At 43.5% G+C, this 16,035-nt stretch overlaps 2 protein-coding genes across 18 annotated transcripts in view; one reads left to right on the top strand and one right to left on the bottom strand.

Moving 5' to 3' along the window:
• LOC137542462 (bactericidal permeability-increasing protein-like) overlaps positions 1-16,035 on the bottom strand; it is a 49,792-nt gene that overhangs the window by 15,331 nt on the left and 18,426 nt on the right. For both annotated transcript variants that reach the window (XM_068264390.1, XM_068264391.1), the window contains exons 6-9: positions 14,922-14,981; positions 10,985-11,152; positions 5,936-6,003; positions 312-354 (exon numbers count right to left, since the gene is read on the bottom strand). In XM_068264390.1, coding sequence (XP_068120491.1) covers positions 312-354; positions 5,936-6,003; positions 10,985-11,152; positions 14,922-14,981 — 339 coding nt within the window. The remainder of the gene's footprint in view (positions 1-311; positions 355-5,935; positions 6,004-10,984; positions 11,153-14,921; positions 14,982-16,035) is intronic.
• The window catches only part of LOC137542461 (bactericidal permeability-increasing protein-like), a 353,798-nt gene continuing 349,864 nt past the window's right edge, over positions 12,102-16,035 (top strand). For 5 of the 16 annotated variants that reach the window (XM_068264386.1, XM_068264375.1, XM_068264378.1 and 2 more), the window contains exon 1: positions 13,143-13,390. Coding sequence is in view for 3 of the 16 variants with exons in the window: in XM_068264389.1 (XP_068120490.1) it covers positions 13,977-14,007 (31 nt within the window). In the remaining 13 variants the exon portion in view is untranslated. Of the gene's footprint in view, positions 12,189-13,142; positions 13,391-13,888; positions 14,034-16,035 lie in introns of those variants that run through there. The other 11 variants (XR_011025439.1, XM_068264389.1, XM_068264373.1 and 8 more) reach the window with 6 other exon arrangements.

Below are 16,035 nucleotides of genomic sequence, written 5' to 3'. Positions count from 1 at the left end.
GAAGAGGTGAGTGATCCCCCCTCTTACAGCTGCAGCCAGCCACGCAACTTTTTAAAGCTGGAGGGGAGCGGAGGACGGGGGACCCAGGCGAGGGAGAGGGGGGGTCCGACCCCCCTCCCCGCCGCTAGGCCCAATACCCCCTTCCTGCCCGCTCTCCCCTTCAGCTCGGGTGGCCCCTCACACCCACGGACGGGTGGGTTCCGCCCCCCCAGAAGTGCCGCCTGAGGCAAAAGTTTCACCCCGCCTCATGGGCGGCCCGGCCCTGCTTGCAATACAAGGTTTTAATGTAGTAGAAGTTATTATGTACTCACTGAGAAAGGTCCTATATATGAGCGTTCCAGTTCAATGTGTACCCTGTACAAAAAAACAGTAGAGAACATTTTAGTGTTTGTATAATGCTACTGTATATTTTCTTATAAGGAAGCAAGACTTAGGCTGGTTTCACAGTGGGACGTTACAGGCGCACGTTAGAGCAGCCTGTAACGCAGCCCACCGCACAGTAATGAAAAATCAATGGGGCTGTTCACAGTGCGGACGTTGCGTTACATTGTAACGCTGCATCACAAGACAACGTACTGCATGCAGTACTTTGGACGCGGCTGAGCCGCGTTAGACTGCTTGCACATGCTCAGAAATGTTGGGGAGGAGCGGAGAGCGGCCAGGCACATGGCTAATTAATATGCACTGCACGTTATGACGTGCAGTGTTTACTTCCTGGAGCAGCCGCTCTGTGCGGCGATTGGCCGGCGGGACCACGTGATGCCGCATGCGCACAAGAGTGCGCATCACGGCATCACTGACGCCAGAGTGAGCTGCACAACGCGGCTCACTCTGACGTCCAGATCTAGCACCACCAGGCGTTCCGTTAGGGGGACGTTATGCGACCTTAACGCCCCCTCTAACGCAACGTCCTGGTGTGAAATTAGCCTTAAAGAGGAACTTTAGCGAAAAGGGAAAAAAAAAATCAATATAAATAATAGAAGAGAGGTCAAGAAATGATTGATATTTACCATGTAATTTGTTCATATTGCTGACACACAAAGAGCCTGCATGTAATCATCTTAACTACTGGCAAACATGAAAAAAAGAACAGACTGCATCAACTGCCATTATCTATATATGCACAGAGGGAGATACTGGTTGCTTGGCAGTTGGAAATACCCATTATTTCCCACAGTGCAACTCTGTTCACAGACAGGAAACTGTCAGGACCCAGGTCCTGACATCACATTTTGGGAGGGTGTGACAAAGTGAGTGGTGAGACACCACTTACTTTGCCTTGTGTGGTGGATGGAAGATATGTTGCACCTGGGATCCAGCGCTTTCTGGGTTAAGCAGCTCCAGAAGCTGTTGTAGGACTTTGCTGATGTGTATGCCTAAGGGCTCATTCATACTACACAACGCAAGCACGAACACAATTTCGTGCTTGTGTTGCCATCGCACAGTCAACGCACGGATTGTACGTCGGGGAGCGCTAGAGCGCAGACGCCGGCAGCCGTACCCGTCGGGAAACGTGTGCGTCGTGCGATTTTATGTCCCCAGAAGCGTTACATCGTAATGCATGGGAACGCACACCTGTAGTGTGAATGGTAACATGAAAGTCTATGGACTTTCATGTTGCTATGTGGATCGTACACTATGTGCATTGCGTCAAAACTGACAGCGCAGCACATAGGGCTCTATTCACAAAGAGCCAAATTTTCCGCAAAATTTTACCGCTATATTTCCGCCAGCGGTAAACTCCGCATTTTTTCACATTCACTAACATTTTCCGCATGTTTTCCGCATGCGGGAAAAAAGATGCGGAAACAGCCATTATTCATGCGGGAATCATGCGGTAAAAAGGTTGCATGAAAAAGTGTTTAAAAAAAGTCCAGCAAGCACAGCCCTTAAGCCTCCACACTTCATTAAAGTCAATGGGATGCGGAATATATCACCTACTACTTGTAGGTGATAAAAAATCGGTAATTAACGACGAAATGATGCGCCTGAACATTTTTGAGGGTACTTATCCGTTAGCCGGGCGCATCCTCTAGGTGGCGACAAAACTCCACCAGAGTTACATCTTTCCCTACTATCCATGTCGGCCTGGAGGGGGAATAGTAATGAGCGCCACCTGCCGGATGCGCCCGGCTAACGGATAAGTACCTTTTTGAGAATTGATCTTTTATTGCGGAAAATACCGACTTTTGCGGAAATTTTTCCGCATGAATCCTGCACTTTTACCACACTTATTCCGCATGCGGGAAAAACATGCGGAAAATTTAGAGAATGCAAACTTGACGGTATTTTGGGTGCAAACTTCCCGCGTGTACTTTACCGCATGCGGGAAGTCTTTGAGAATAGAGCCCAATGTGTGAATGAGCCCTTTAGTTAAGTCCTGGTTTGGGATTGGAGCTGGCCAGGAGTAGTGTGGGGTGGGTGCACCTGGCCGCTGAATCCTGGGTGGAGTTGTCCTCCAGGTTTTCTCCTGTACACCTGCTGATTAATCAGGTGCTAATGCTTAAATAGTCAGCAGACTTGTGTGCAGATGGAGAGAGTGAAGAGACAGACTGACAGTGTGACAGGGGAAACAATCTGCTGTTTGGAACCTTCTGGAGCTGGGAACGCTAGCTGTATTCTGGAGAAGTTTTCTGTGCACTGTGGGTTACGCTTGTGGCCATCACCAAGTAAGTTTAGAAAGTATGGTCAAAATTATGCTTGTGAATTTTAAGTGTACCAGATTGCATTTTATTGATTTACGTGGAAATTCTTGATTGTATTTTTTGGCAGACCCTGGTGATAAGAGTCTTTTTTCAGGGGTTGCGACCTGGATGCTACAGACAGCAACTTTGTCCATCGCCCACCAGGTGGTTGCTTTATCAAAGCAACCTTCAAGAGATGATTAGCTAAGTCACATGATGAACATTTAAAGGCTAACGGGACGATGCACAGTTTTTATATAAACCTCAATTCTGGTGAGGTGCTCCTCCGGCAAGGGAGCAAGCATGCAAGTGCACACATAACCCATCAACCTATAGTTAGGTCCTTAAATATATTGACAGAGATAACTGATTCCATACATTACCAAAATTAATTTTAAATAAAACAACTCAGATGCAGTTGAAGTGCAGACTTTCAGTTTTTTTATTTAATGGAGAGAAGAAAACTATGGCATACAAATGTGGGGCAACTGAAGGATTTTTTTTTACACAAAAAAACCTTCATTTAAAGGGACACTTAAGTAAAAAAAATGAGTTTTACTCACCTAGGGCTTCCAATAGCCCCCTGCAGCTGTCCGGTGCCCTCGCCGTCTCCCTCCGATCCTCCTGGCCCCGCCGGCAGCCACTTCCTGTTTCGGTGACAGGAGCTGACAGGCTGGGAACGCGAGTGATTCTTCGCGTTCCCAGACACATTAGCACCCTCTATGCTGCTATATGGTATATGATGTATGCTATAGCAGCATAGATGGCGCTATTGTGGTCAGGAACGCGAAGAATCACTTGCGTCCCCAGCCTGTCAGCTCCTGTCACCGAAACAGGAAGTGGCTGCTGGCGGGCCAGGAGGATCGGAGGGAGACGGCGAGGGCACCGGACAGCTGCAGGGGGGCTATTGGAAGCCCCAGGTGAGTAAAACTCATTTTTTTTGTTTGACTTAAGTGTCCCTTTAAAGGGATACTGTAAGGGGGTCGGGGGAAAATGAGCTGAACTTACCCGGGGCTTCTAATGGTCCCCCGCAGACATCCTGTGTTGGCGCAGCCACTCACCGATGCTCCGGCCCCGCCTCCAGAAAACCACTCCGCCTGCATTGCCGTGTCCTCGATCCCACCGATGTCACCAGGAGTGTATAGCAGAAGCCCAGTATCGTCTGTCCCTGCGCAGTACGCTCCTGGTGCCATCAGCGGGATCGAGGACACGGCAACGCAGGCGGAGTGGTTTTCTGACTTTAAAGTCAGAAATTCCAGAAGTGAGCTGGAGGCGGGGCCGGAGCATCGGTGAGTGGCTGCGCCAACACAGGATGTCTGCGGGGGACCATTAGAAGCCCCGGGTAAGTTCAGCTCATTTTCCCCCGACCCCCTACAGTATCCCTTTAAGAGGTTCAAAAGTAATTGGACAGTTGACTCTAATGCTTCATACACACTTGAGATAAAAGTCTTTGGAAAATGCAAGATCACAGACCAAATTTACCCCCTTCCATGTAGTATGAGAGCCATGCTCTACACAGTCTATTCTATGGAGCTACACTCCCCATCAGATAAAACCTTTGCAAGATGCTGCACACAAAGATGCCCGTACACATTCACAAGATTATTATCTGCAAAAGATCTGTACCTGCAAAAGATCCATTCCTGCAAAATGCATTCAAAGGCTATCATTCATAAAGAACCTGTCGGTAGTGCAGGAAAACACCGTTCTTCTCCGCAACCGGTACTTAAGACTTCTGGTTGGTCATTCATAAAGAAGTTGCCTGTTGCGGTAGAAGTGCAGAGGTTTTCTAAAGGAAGCTGGCGGTCAGCGTGGCGGAAGACATGCGGAAACTTAAAAGCTGCCCGATTCCCTCCGTGAGCTCCTCTGTCTGATGCTGCTTGGGAGGTCCGTCCCATTCATTTACACGTATTCCGCCCGCCTATCGCTACTGTCGAGCAAGCGGTATTTTCCTTCTGCATACCGCTTGCTCTAATCTTTATGAATGGACGTGTTTGTAACTTTTTCTAGATAAATCTAGAAAAACTCCGTACAAGGCGGAAATGTATTGCTCTGTCAGTTTTTCATGCGGAAAGAGCCTTTATGAATGGGGACTTTGCAGAGTGGTCGGTAAAGTCACCGGTATTAAGCATTTACGCATGCGGAAATGCTTTATGAATGATAGCCATAGTCTATGAGATCTGCAGATCCTCATACACACTTGGTTTAACAGACAATCATCTGCAGATCAGATCCACCAGGATGGATTTTCAGATCTGCAGATGATTGCCAGATATGCAGATGAAGTCTGTTAAACCAGGTGTGTATGGGGATCTGCAGATCTCATAGACTATGAATGCATTTTGCAGGAATGGATTTTTTGCAGGAACAGATCTTTTGCAGATCCATAGAATAGACTGTGTAGAGTATGGCTCTCATACTACATGGAAGGGGGTAAAATTGGTCTGTGATCTTGCATTTTCCAAAGACTTTTATCTCAAGTGTGTATGAAGCATTAGTCTATTTCATGGACAAGTGTGGGCAAGTCCGTTGTTATTTAATTATCAATTAAAGGGGAACTGAAGAGAGAGGTATATGGAGACTGTCATGTTTATTTCCTTTTAGACAATACCAGTTGCCTGGCAGCCCTGCTGATCCTCTGCCTCTAATACTATTTGTCATAGCCCCTGAACAAGCATGCAGCAGATCAGGTGTTTCAGTGGTTCAGACTTATAAGTCTGATCTGACAAGACTAGCTGCATGCTTGTTTCTGGTTTTATTCAGATACTACTGCAGAGAAAAAGGCCAGCAGGGCTGCCAGGCAACTGGTATTGATTAAAAGGAAATAAACATGACAGCCTCCATATACCTCTCTCTTCAGTTCCCCTTTAAGCAGATAAAAGTCCTGGAATTGATTTTAGGTGTGGTACTTGCATGTGACCCGGCGCAGGTCAGGTGACATGCCGGGAGTCGGCCCATGCATGGAAGATGCCGGAAAGCCGCTGGGAGCTACACCAAAGATAGAAAACATTGCTGAAGGCGCGATAAGTATTTATTGTTGCACGGGGGCCGCCGTGTCGGATACCAGGGATTTGGCAGTATATTACTTGCAAAGAAAAATAACAGAAATGCTGTTACTATGTAACATGAAAGGATCAACTTCGCTGACGTTTAAAGTCTAAATTAGTCTAATTACAACATTTTTTAAAAAAATGTTTTACTTGTGAATAGTGTAAAAACATTTTTTTGTTCTGAATGAATGGATCATTTACCTGGTGGGATCCATGGTTCCCACAATTCTGTCGGAAATAACTTCAGTTTTGATAAAGACCATGGAGAACTGTCAATTAAATATATTCTCATTAGCAAACAAAATCACAGTTAAATTAAAAAGTGATTGCAGGCAGCACATTGACTGACTGTTAACAACGTGTCATGCTGAAGATAAACAGAGCTAGAAAAATATCAAGGACGTCTGCAAATTAGTTCGTTTGCTAAAATCAGTGCAGTACATTATCATAAAAGGGGCTGGAGGCACCCTAATATGATAAAACTCTAAAAACAAAAACAAAAAAAGGAGTGCAGAAACAGGCCTCAAATTAGCACTAAAAAGATATTTATTAGATATCGCGTTTGGCAGGTTATACCTGCTTTATCAGGTCAACAGTGATCATAAAAGTGCTAAACATTGGTTTAGGAGTGCCAGTTAGGCATATATAACCTGAGAAATGTGTTGTCGTTAGGGATGATCACAGGAATGCAAATTTTTCTGAGATGTTGCAAATGTATGCAACTATTTTACGCAAATATATGCAGCTTGAAAATGGAACAATAATGTTAAACCTGGGTCCATTTTTAAACTGCATACATTTGCATAAAAAATTGTATAATTTCAGAAGAATTTGCATCTCATTGATCATCTCTAGTTGTCGTTTGTATCTAATAATTATCTTTTTAGTGCTACAATGGGCTCTATTCTCAAAGAGCCAAATTTTCCGCAAAATTTTACCGCTATATTCCCGCCAGCGGTAAACTCCTCATTTTTTCCACATTCACTAATATTTCCCGCATGTTTTCCGCATGCGGGAAATAAAGATGCGGAAACGCTATTATTCATGCGGGAATCATGCGGTAAAAAGGTCGCATGAAAAAGTGTTTAAAAAAAAAAAGTTAAAGTCCACCAAGCACAGCCCTTAAGCCTCCACACTTCATTAAAGTCAATGGGATGCGGAATATATCACCTACTACTTGTAGGTGATAAAAATTCGGTAATTAACGACGAAATGATGCGCCTGAACATCTTTGAGAATTGATCTATTATTGCGGAAAATACCGACTTTTGCGGAAATTTTTCCGCATGAATCCCGCACTTTTATCACACTTTTTCCGCATGCGGAAAAAACATGCGGAACATTTTGAGAATTCCAACTTGACGGTATTTTGGGTGCAAACTTCCTGCATGTATTTTACCGCATGCGGGAAGTCTTTGAGAATAGAGCCCATTGAGGTCAGCCTGTTTCCTTACTCTCTCATTGGTTTTTTTTTTAGAGTTTTATCATATTAGGGCTGCCTCCAGTTCATTCCCAGCGGCCCTCATTACATGAGCTCTGGCAGGTAGAGTAGTTCTCGCTTGCACACTGCTCAACATATATTTTTCTTGGACCTGAAATCCACAACCTTTGAGTGAAAGGTTTATTCACATGCGCCTACCGTGGCAACCCGGGTTTGTAAGTACCGGTCTTCTAACTACATTTCTCCATTTACTTAACGATACTTCACTATATGGGGCTCCTGTGCTTTTTCTGTGTCCCTGATTTCTTTTTTTACAGACATTCTTCAGTATCTTGCCTCTTCAATTATTATTATTATTATTATTATTAAATATTTATATTGTGCCAACATCTTCTGCAGCGCTGTACAGAGTATATTGTCTTATCACTTAACTGTCCATTAGAGGAGCTCACAATCTAATCCCTGCCATAGTCATGTGTCCATCATAGTCCAGGGACAATTTTAGGAGGAAGCCAATTACTTATCTATATGTTTTTGGGATGTGGGAGGAAACTGGAGTGCCCAGAGGAAACCGACACAGACACGGGGAGAACATACAAACGCCTTTGGGTAGCCCTCTGGCTGGCTGGGATTCAAACCAGTGCTGCAAGGGGAAAGTGCATTCCACCACCCCACTGTGCTGCCCATGTCTAGGATCCAATTCAATATATAATGACCCAGACAAATAGTCAAATACACTCCTTGAAGTAGGCCACTTGCCAACAATTGTATAGATAATTAACAGACAGCAGGTATAGTTGTTACCAACTTTCATGGACCCAGTGAACAACCCCCTCTTCTCTGTTTTAAAACCCTTGCACGCCTTCAAAGGATCCAAAGGAAAGTGAAAACCCCTTAACTAGTTCCCCTCCCCTGGGATGAGTATCTATATCCTTGAAAATCTCACTTGAGCTACCAGGGGTCCAGATTCTTGTCCCTGTCTGTTTGCGCCCATCATGCGCACGCACGGGGCTGCCAACAGTAGTGCATAGATGTTGCAACGGGCAACAATAATTCCATAGTAAATGACATTTCCTGGTGGCTGGAACGCAGCTTGAGCTAGACTTCTAGTGGCGAAAAAGAATATTACAATGCTCATTCAATGCTCACTCCCTGCCCCCGTATAACACAATTGTAAAAAACAAAACAAAAGCTAAAATGAATTTAAATGACAATACATAAATTGTTACGTTAGGGACTTAGCTCTTAAAATATGTATGCCATGTCTATGGGTGCTAGGACTGCAGCAAGAGGCAACCACAATAGATGATTTTCTGTAGTCTGGCAGTAGTGTAATGAAGATAAGGCCTCACATTCCCAGCCAATATTTATTCTATATACTGGGCAATATGCAGTGAAGTGCAGCTCTAAATTAGTCAGCACTAGCCCCAGGCTGAGGTATTTCTGTTTAGGCTGCATTTCCACTTGTGCGGTGGGAATCATCGCGGGAAAAATTTGCATGCGGATGCGAATTTCGCATGCGGGTCTATGCGTATTTTCATGCGAATTCGCATGGATGACGATGTATGCGAATTTAACCATGGCAGTGCTGGTGTGATTTTTCCATTGTTTCTATGCGAATTCGCATACCCAAACCGCATGCGAATTTCCGATAAAATACATTGTATGCGATTCGAATACCGGTATGCGGTATGCGAATTCTGATGGCTCTGCCATGTGAATTTTTTCTGCACAGAAAACCGCAAAGGAATCCTGACGAGTGGAAACAGTCCCATTCACTTGTGTTGCTATGCGAATTCGCATGCGAATTCGCAATAGTGGAAATGGGCCCTTAGGCTTTGTTCACATCTGAAATTGCTGACACCATTTTTTTAGCACAATTTTTGTCCCCCTCCCGTCACTTACTTGCTATTTTGTGTAAAGCGCTTTCAAAACGATTTTGTATAGCGATTTGTTTTGTCACTTCCTGACGCAAGTCAGGAAGTGAACTCTTTGACCTGGAAAATAATAAATACAATGTATTTATTTTATAAGCGCTGGGGAAATTGCTATATCAAGTGCTTTTTCAAGCATTTTGCGATTTCCCTCTACCTGCCATTATAGGGAAATTGCCCCAAAAATAGTACAGGCAGCGCTTTGGTGAGCGGATCGAAGTCGAACCGCTCAGATGTGAACTCTCATAGGGAATCATTGCACAAGCGCTTTTAGGGGGATTTTCAGAATCCCCGGCGCTAAAAAAAAAAGGCAAAAACGCCCCTGGTGTGAACAAGCCCTAAGTGTAGATGGGCTTTAACCACTTAAGCCTAACCGGACGAGATTTCTCGTCCAGTTAGGCTGCGCGCGCTCCCGCTACCTGCCGCTTACCCAGCGATCAGTGAAAGGGATTATAGATCCCTTTCACCGATCGCATCCCCCCGGAGAAAAGCCGACAGCGTCTCTCCAGACGCTGCAGCTTTTCTGCGTGCAAAAAAGTTCCAGGTCTTCTTTCTTCTTCCTGGGAGCGAGCTCGATCGCTCCCAGGACTATTTGACTGTGGCCATCTTGTGGCCAAATAGTAAAACTACACCCACATGCATGTTACATTATACATGCACACTTTTTACACATTTTTTTATTAAAAATTACTGTTTACCTCCCACACCACTAATTACCCACATACAATATTTAATTAAAAAAAAAAACCAAAAATGTACAATAATAAATAAAAAAAAAAACATAAATAGTTACCAAAGGGTCTGAACTTTATAAATATGCATGTCAAAGGAGTATATGAATATATTTCTTTTAAATTATGGGCTTGTAAATAGTGATGGACGCAAATTGAAAAATTGCACCTTTACTTCCAAATAAAATATCGGCGCCATACATTGTGATAGGGACATAATTTAAATGGTGTAATAAGCAGGACAAATTGGCAAATAAAGTACATGGGTTTTAATTATGGTAGCATGTATGAATTTCAAACTATATTGGCCAAAAGCTGATAAATAATGATTTTTTCCATTCCTTTCTTAAAGGAAAGGTTCAGGGAGGGTGGGTAAAAAATAAAAATCAATTTCCACTTACCTGGGGCTTCCTCCAGCCCGTGGCAGGCAGGAGGTGCCCTCGCCGCCGCTCCGCAGGCTCCCGGTGGTCTTCGGTGGCCGACCCGACCTGGCCAGGCCGGCTGCCAGGTCGGGTTCTTCTGCGCTCCAAGGCCCGGAACTTCTGCGTCCCACGCCGGCGCGCTGACGTCATCGGACGTCCTCCGGGCTCTACTGCGCATGCGCAGTAGTTCTGCGCCTGTGCAGTAGAGCCCGGAGGACGTCCGATGACATCAGCGCGCCGGCGTGGGACGCAGAAGTTCCGGGCCTTGGAGCGCAGAAGAGCCCGACCTGGCAGCCGGCCTGACCAGGTCGGGTCGGCCACCGGAGATCACCGGGAGCCTGCGGAGCGGCGGCGAGGGCACCTCCTGCCTGCCACGGGCTGGAGGAAGCCCCAGGTAAGTGAAAATTGATTTTTATTTTTTACCCACCCTCCCTGAACCTTCCCTTTAATATTCCTTTTAAAATGGATTTAGAATAAATTAATTTTCAGCAAAGTGTATCACCCACAAAAAGCCTAATTGGTGACGGAAAAAACAAGATATAGATCCATTCATTGTGATGAGTAGTGATAAAGTTATTGGCAAATGAATGGGAGGTGAAAGTTGCTCAGATGCAAAAAAAATTCAACCCTGTGGGCTTAAGTGGTTAAATTTACCATATGACCTTGCTGACTGACCTGTCCTTTAGCAAAGAGCATCACCTCTAATAAAGAGCATTACTGACCAGCTTTAGCAGGAAGAGAGGTGCCAGGGATGAATTAGGTAGTATGGCAAAGACTTGGATATCCAGCTCCAGTGCCATGCTCACATTTTTTTGAATGATGTTCACAAACGGAGCAGAGGGTGATGTGACCATCAACTTCATCGGCAAATTTGGGTATTTTGTTTTCAGCTGGAAACGAGAGAAATATCTTTATAGGCATAGCTACAAATATCAAGTGTTTTCACAGAGTGCCAATAAAAAGAATCAATATAGTTATTGCCCATTACAAGTTCTGAACAGATCGTACACAACTGGCTGTTCTGAATCACACTTAACAAGGGAGAACATTCTGTATTTTAGATGACAAGAGATACAATACAGATCGTCCCCTACTTACAAACCACTCAAGTTACAATGTTTCATACATACAAACAACATTTTCTCCATGTTGAAAATACACAATACCGTTTTTTTTATGACTTATTTTTATAGTTACATGTTACTGTGTTGTAGGAACTCCTCTAAGCAGCGATGATCATAATCAGCTTATTACGATTACGCAAAATTTCACATACATATTTGCAAATCTGCCCATACGTAATTATGACTTGCAATTTCAATTGATTTTGTGCAATCCATTCATAATTTTACATACTTTTTGAATAATTTAATGTCGACTTAAGCAGTTAATAGCACCACACACATACATGCTTTTGCCACCAAATTGCTACACATGTTTAGGAGAATAGTGGCTACAAATCAAAAAAAACCTTGTAGTTTTTGAGAAAATCAATTTTAAAAGTGCAAAGGAAAAATGGTATTTAACCCCTTAAAGAAAACCTGAACTGAAAATTAAAAGTCAAAATAAGCATACACAAGTCATACTTACCTTCCATGTAGTCTACTCCTCAGTGTCTTTCTCCTGTCCCGCGTCCTGTTTGTTCACTGTGATCAAGGGAATTTTCCGTCCTCCATTTTGAAAATGGCCATTACCCATAACAGCTTTCTGGTCAGCACACAGTTAAACTGTAACATCGCCCACTTGAGCCATAGGGAAACATGGACATTACCTGGTACATCAGTTTCCCTCTCAGCTATAACTGACAGCAACTGAAATTTTACTGACAGCAGCTGATATATTTCAGACCTGATAAAATATTGTCAGAACTGGATGGGATTATTGTCAGAAGAAAAGGGTGAGCTTCTGAGAGGAACTGATGGCAAGGTAACTATGTAATGTTCATTTGAAGTTACCTCATGTGTTTATTTTAAATATTTTTACTCAGTACAGGTTATCTTTAAGGACCATGTGCTTAAACCCCCCCCCCCCCCCCCAAAGACCAGGCCATTTTGTACAAAATGGGCAACTTCAGCTTTAAGGCTCGCTGCAGGACCGCACAACTCAGCACACAATTGACCCCCCCCCCCTTTTCTCCCCACCAACAGAGCTTTCTGTTGGTGGGGTCTGATTGCCCCCAGATGTTTGTGAAATTTTAGTGCAAATATTTATTTCCATTATTTTATAATAAATTTGATCTTTCTGTATTTGTATTGTCCTCCCTCCCTCCCCCCGCTAGCCAATCACTGTGATCGGCTGTTATAGGCTTCAGGCTTCAGTCTATGACCGCAGATAACCCACGAGCCAATGGAGGGGACAGCCGTGTCACACGGCTGTCCCCAGTACAGTACAGTACTGCCTTAGATCGAGTTTAAAAAACAGTCTCCTAGTGGCGATGGAGTTTAAAACACATTTTCTTTTGCATTTTTAAAATCAATTTTCTCAAACTACAAGGTCTTTTTTGACTTGTAGCCACTATTCTCCTTAACGTATGTAGCAATTTTAGTGACAATGGCATGTATGGGAGCTTTACTATTCACTGCTAAAGTCAGCAGAAAATTACGTGAAAATTACATGAAAATGCAAAATTACAGTTCCAGATAACAATTACAGCCTAAATATATTAGGATTTTCCTGCAAATTTCGATGCGAAATGACATGTATGCAAAATTTGTGCTCATCACTAATTGTAGGTTGTAAGTAGTTTAAACACATTAAAGCCATGTTGAAAGCATTCAAAAAAACATTGTTTATACTACATGTCCAAATCCAGAGTTGTCTGACAGTAAATAATTTATGCACGTTTACCTATGTATAACACATGACTCCAGCTCCAACTGACTGTAACTGCAAATCCCATCTTGGTAGTGTCCTTATTATTTGCCAACTTTATGCATTCTGAAAATCAGATTGAGATGCATACAGTGGTAAAGGGCTCTAATCTATGCCTTACAATGAGAAGGAAAGCCTCCGTGTTCTTCTCAAGCACCCATGCCGGCCAGGTGGGAGCGCGACATTCGAGTGTATGCATCTGCAAATGGGAGGCAGAATGGTGCAATGAAGGGAGCCTCATCCAAAATGATGGACAGGTACGTAAAAGCTTTGGCGTGTGTAGTTTTATAGGTTTAGAAAGTTCAGGTGTGCGTTAATAAATGTAAAGAGGAACTGTCGCAAAAATCTTAAAATTTAAAACACATACTTTACATTTTTCCCAGAGTAAAATGAGCCATAAATCACTTTTTTTCTATGCTGCTGTCACTTAGGGCTGAGACACACCAGAAAAGCTGCCCAAACGCTAGAGGTTTCAAAAGCTCTTCCCAATGTAATGCTATGGGGTTTTTTTTTACAAAACCTCATCGCTCCAGTGTGCACAGACACATAGGATAACATTAGCAGGAGGTTTCAAAAACTCAAAACGCTCAGAAAAACTCCTCTGGTGTGCACCAGGCCTTACAGTAGGTAGTAGAAATCTGACATTACCGACAGATTTTGGACTAGCCCACTTTTTCATAGGGGGGTTCTCAGGGTTTTCTTTATTTTTAAAAGCACTTGGTGAATGGCAGTTGTTCCGTCCAACTGCCAAAATAGTGAGCAGGGAGGCTGGCCAGCATCTTTGTATTAATAATTTTCAGAGAATATCTTTATAAAGAATAAACGCCATGTTGAGAATCCTCCATGAAGAGATGGGCTAGCCCAAAACCTGTCGGTAATGTCAGATTTCTACTACCTACTGTAAGTGACAGCAACATAGGAGAAAAGTAATTTATGGCTCATTTTACTCTGGGAGAAATGTACTTCTTATTTGTATGTGTTTTAAATTTTAAGATTTTCGCAACAATTCCTCTTTTACTACCTAAAGACCTCTCCACGCCAACGGGCGTGGCCGCGGCGGCAGCCCCAGGACCGCCTAACGTCAATTGGCGTCAAGTCCTGGGGCTGCAGTTTGCAGGAGATCGCGCGCAGCCTGTGCGCGCATCTCCTGCTTGGGGCGCGGAGCTCCGTTCCGCCTTCAGTCTCAGAGCTGTGCTCGCCATGAAACCGCCGTCTTTACACATAGTACAGCGCTGCGATCAGTAGCAGCACTCTACTGGGGACAGCCGTGTGACACGGCAGTCCCCCTGGGGCAGAAGCGAGCGATCGGCTCTCATAGGCAGAAGACTATGACAGCCGATCGCCAGGATTGGCCGGCTGGAGAAAGGAGGGGATTAAAATAAATAAATAAAGGAAATAGTAAAAAATATTGAAAAAAACAACATAAATATTTATAAAAAATAAACACGGGTGGCAATCAGTCCCCACCAACAGAGAGCTCTGTTGGTGAGGAGAAAAGGGGGGAGGGGGGAATCACTTGTGTGCTGTGTTGTGCGGCCCTGCAGCTTGGCCTTAAAGCTGCAGTGGCCAATTAACTGAAAAAAGGCCTGGTATTTAGGGGGGTTTAACACTGTGGTCCTGAAGTAGTTAAACATTTGTATTTTTCTTCTTTTTAACTTACTCATTACTTCCAGATAAGGGAGAATTAGACAGGCTGTTATTTCTAAATACACACAGGGTGGGATTCTCCCTGTTTTCCTTCTCTCCTGTGGAAGAGTTTAGGTCCTCTTTAAGCAAGATATTCCTTACCTGTGGTATAATTATTGCAAAGGAAGATGTGTTCAGTCTTACTGCAGCACCCTGAGGAATCTAAAAGGAGAGAACAACCAGAAATGCATTGTAAAGACAATGAAAAAGAGTTATCACCCAGATATTATATTACATTGTTTATTTTTTAAAAGAGCAATTGACTTCTAAAGGGTAATTAGCTGTGTACATGAAAAAAGGGCACGGTGAAAAAAGGACCCGACTTATTAATGAATTTGGCACCAGCTATTAACGAAATTTGCTAACGAGAACCATCGTTGTCAAGCTTTATTAACGATAATTACTGTTGCAAAAACAAATGAGAAATAATAACAAATAAATATTAACGTTAACTGTTGCTACCTTTTTCGTCAATAGTGCTTAACCCAACCCTACCCTCACACAGAACCCTCCCCTGGTGGTGACTAAAACTAACCACTCCCCTAGTGGCGCCTAACCCTAACCATTTCCCCCGGTGGTGCCTAACCCTAACCACCACCCTGGTGGGGCCTAACTTAACCGCCACATAGGTGGTGCCTAATCCTAACCACTCTCCTTGGTGTTGCCTAACCCTAACCACTCCCTCTGTAGAAACACCCTTTTACATATATTAATGATACCTTTGAAAATGTAAAATCTGTACTTAACAAAAAAAATGACAAAAACTATACAGTTGTAAACTTCTAAAACGACAACTACCTCAAAAACTATAATGTTAATGAAATTTTTCGCGGCACCCTTTTTTCTGCTTTTTTTGCCGTATGAACGATAATTGTATTAAAGTCTATGGCGGTGCCCTTTTCGTTCACCCTCAGCCGGCGCCCTTTTTTCCTGCTACCAATTTGCCAAGTCACACATTATGGGCATGCCTGCAGTGTGTGTTTTATTTATTGGGAGAAATCTATTTTGCATTTTATGTGTAAAATCACTTGGGGGCCCTGACGCCTTTAGAATCCCAGAGTTTAATTTTCTTTTAAAAATGTTTGTAGATTTAATGTTCTATGGTCTCACATGACTGATACAGTTCAAAATATATGAACTATCAACCTTTTTATCTAGCCCCTGCACTCAGAAGCTGTTTCTGCCAGGCAGACGTTTTATGGCTATAATTCCAACT

Source organism: Hyperolius riggenbachi, chromosome 12 (assembly GCF_040937935.1).
Source record: "Hyperolius riggenbachi isolate aHypRig1 chromosome 12, aHypRig1.pri, whole genome shotgun sequence".
Lineage (NCBI taxonomy): Eukaryota > Metazoa > Chordata > Amphibia > Anura > Hyperoliidae > Hyperolius > Hyperolius riggenbachi.
Note: the sequence above shows the minus strand (reverse complement) of the source record. Positions and strands in the feature narration are given on the sequence as shown.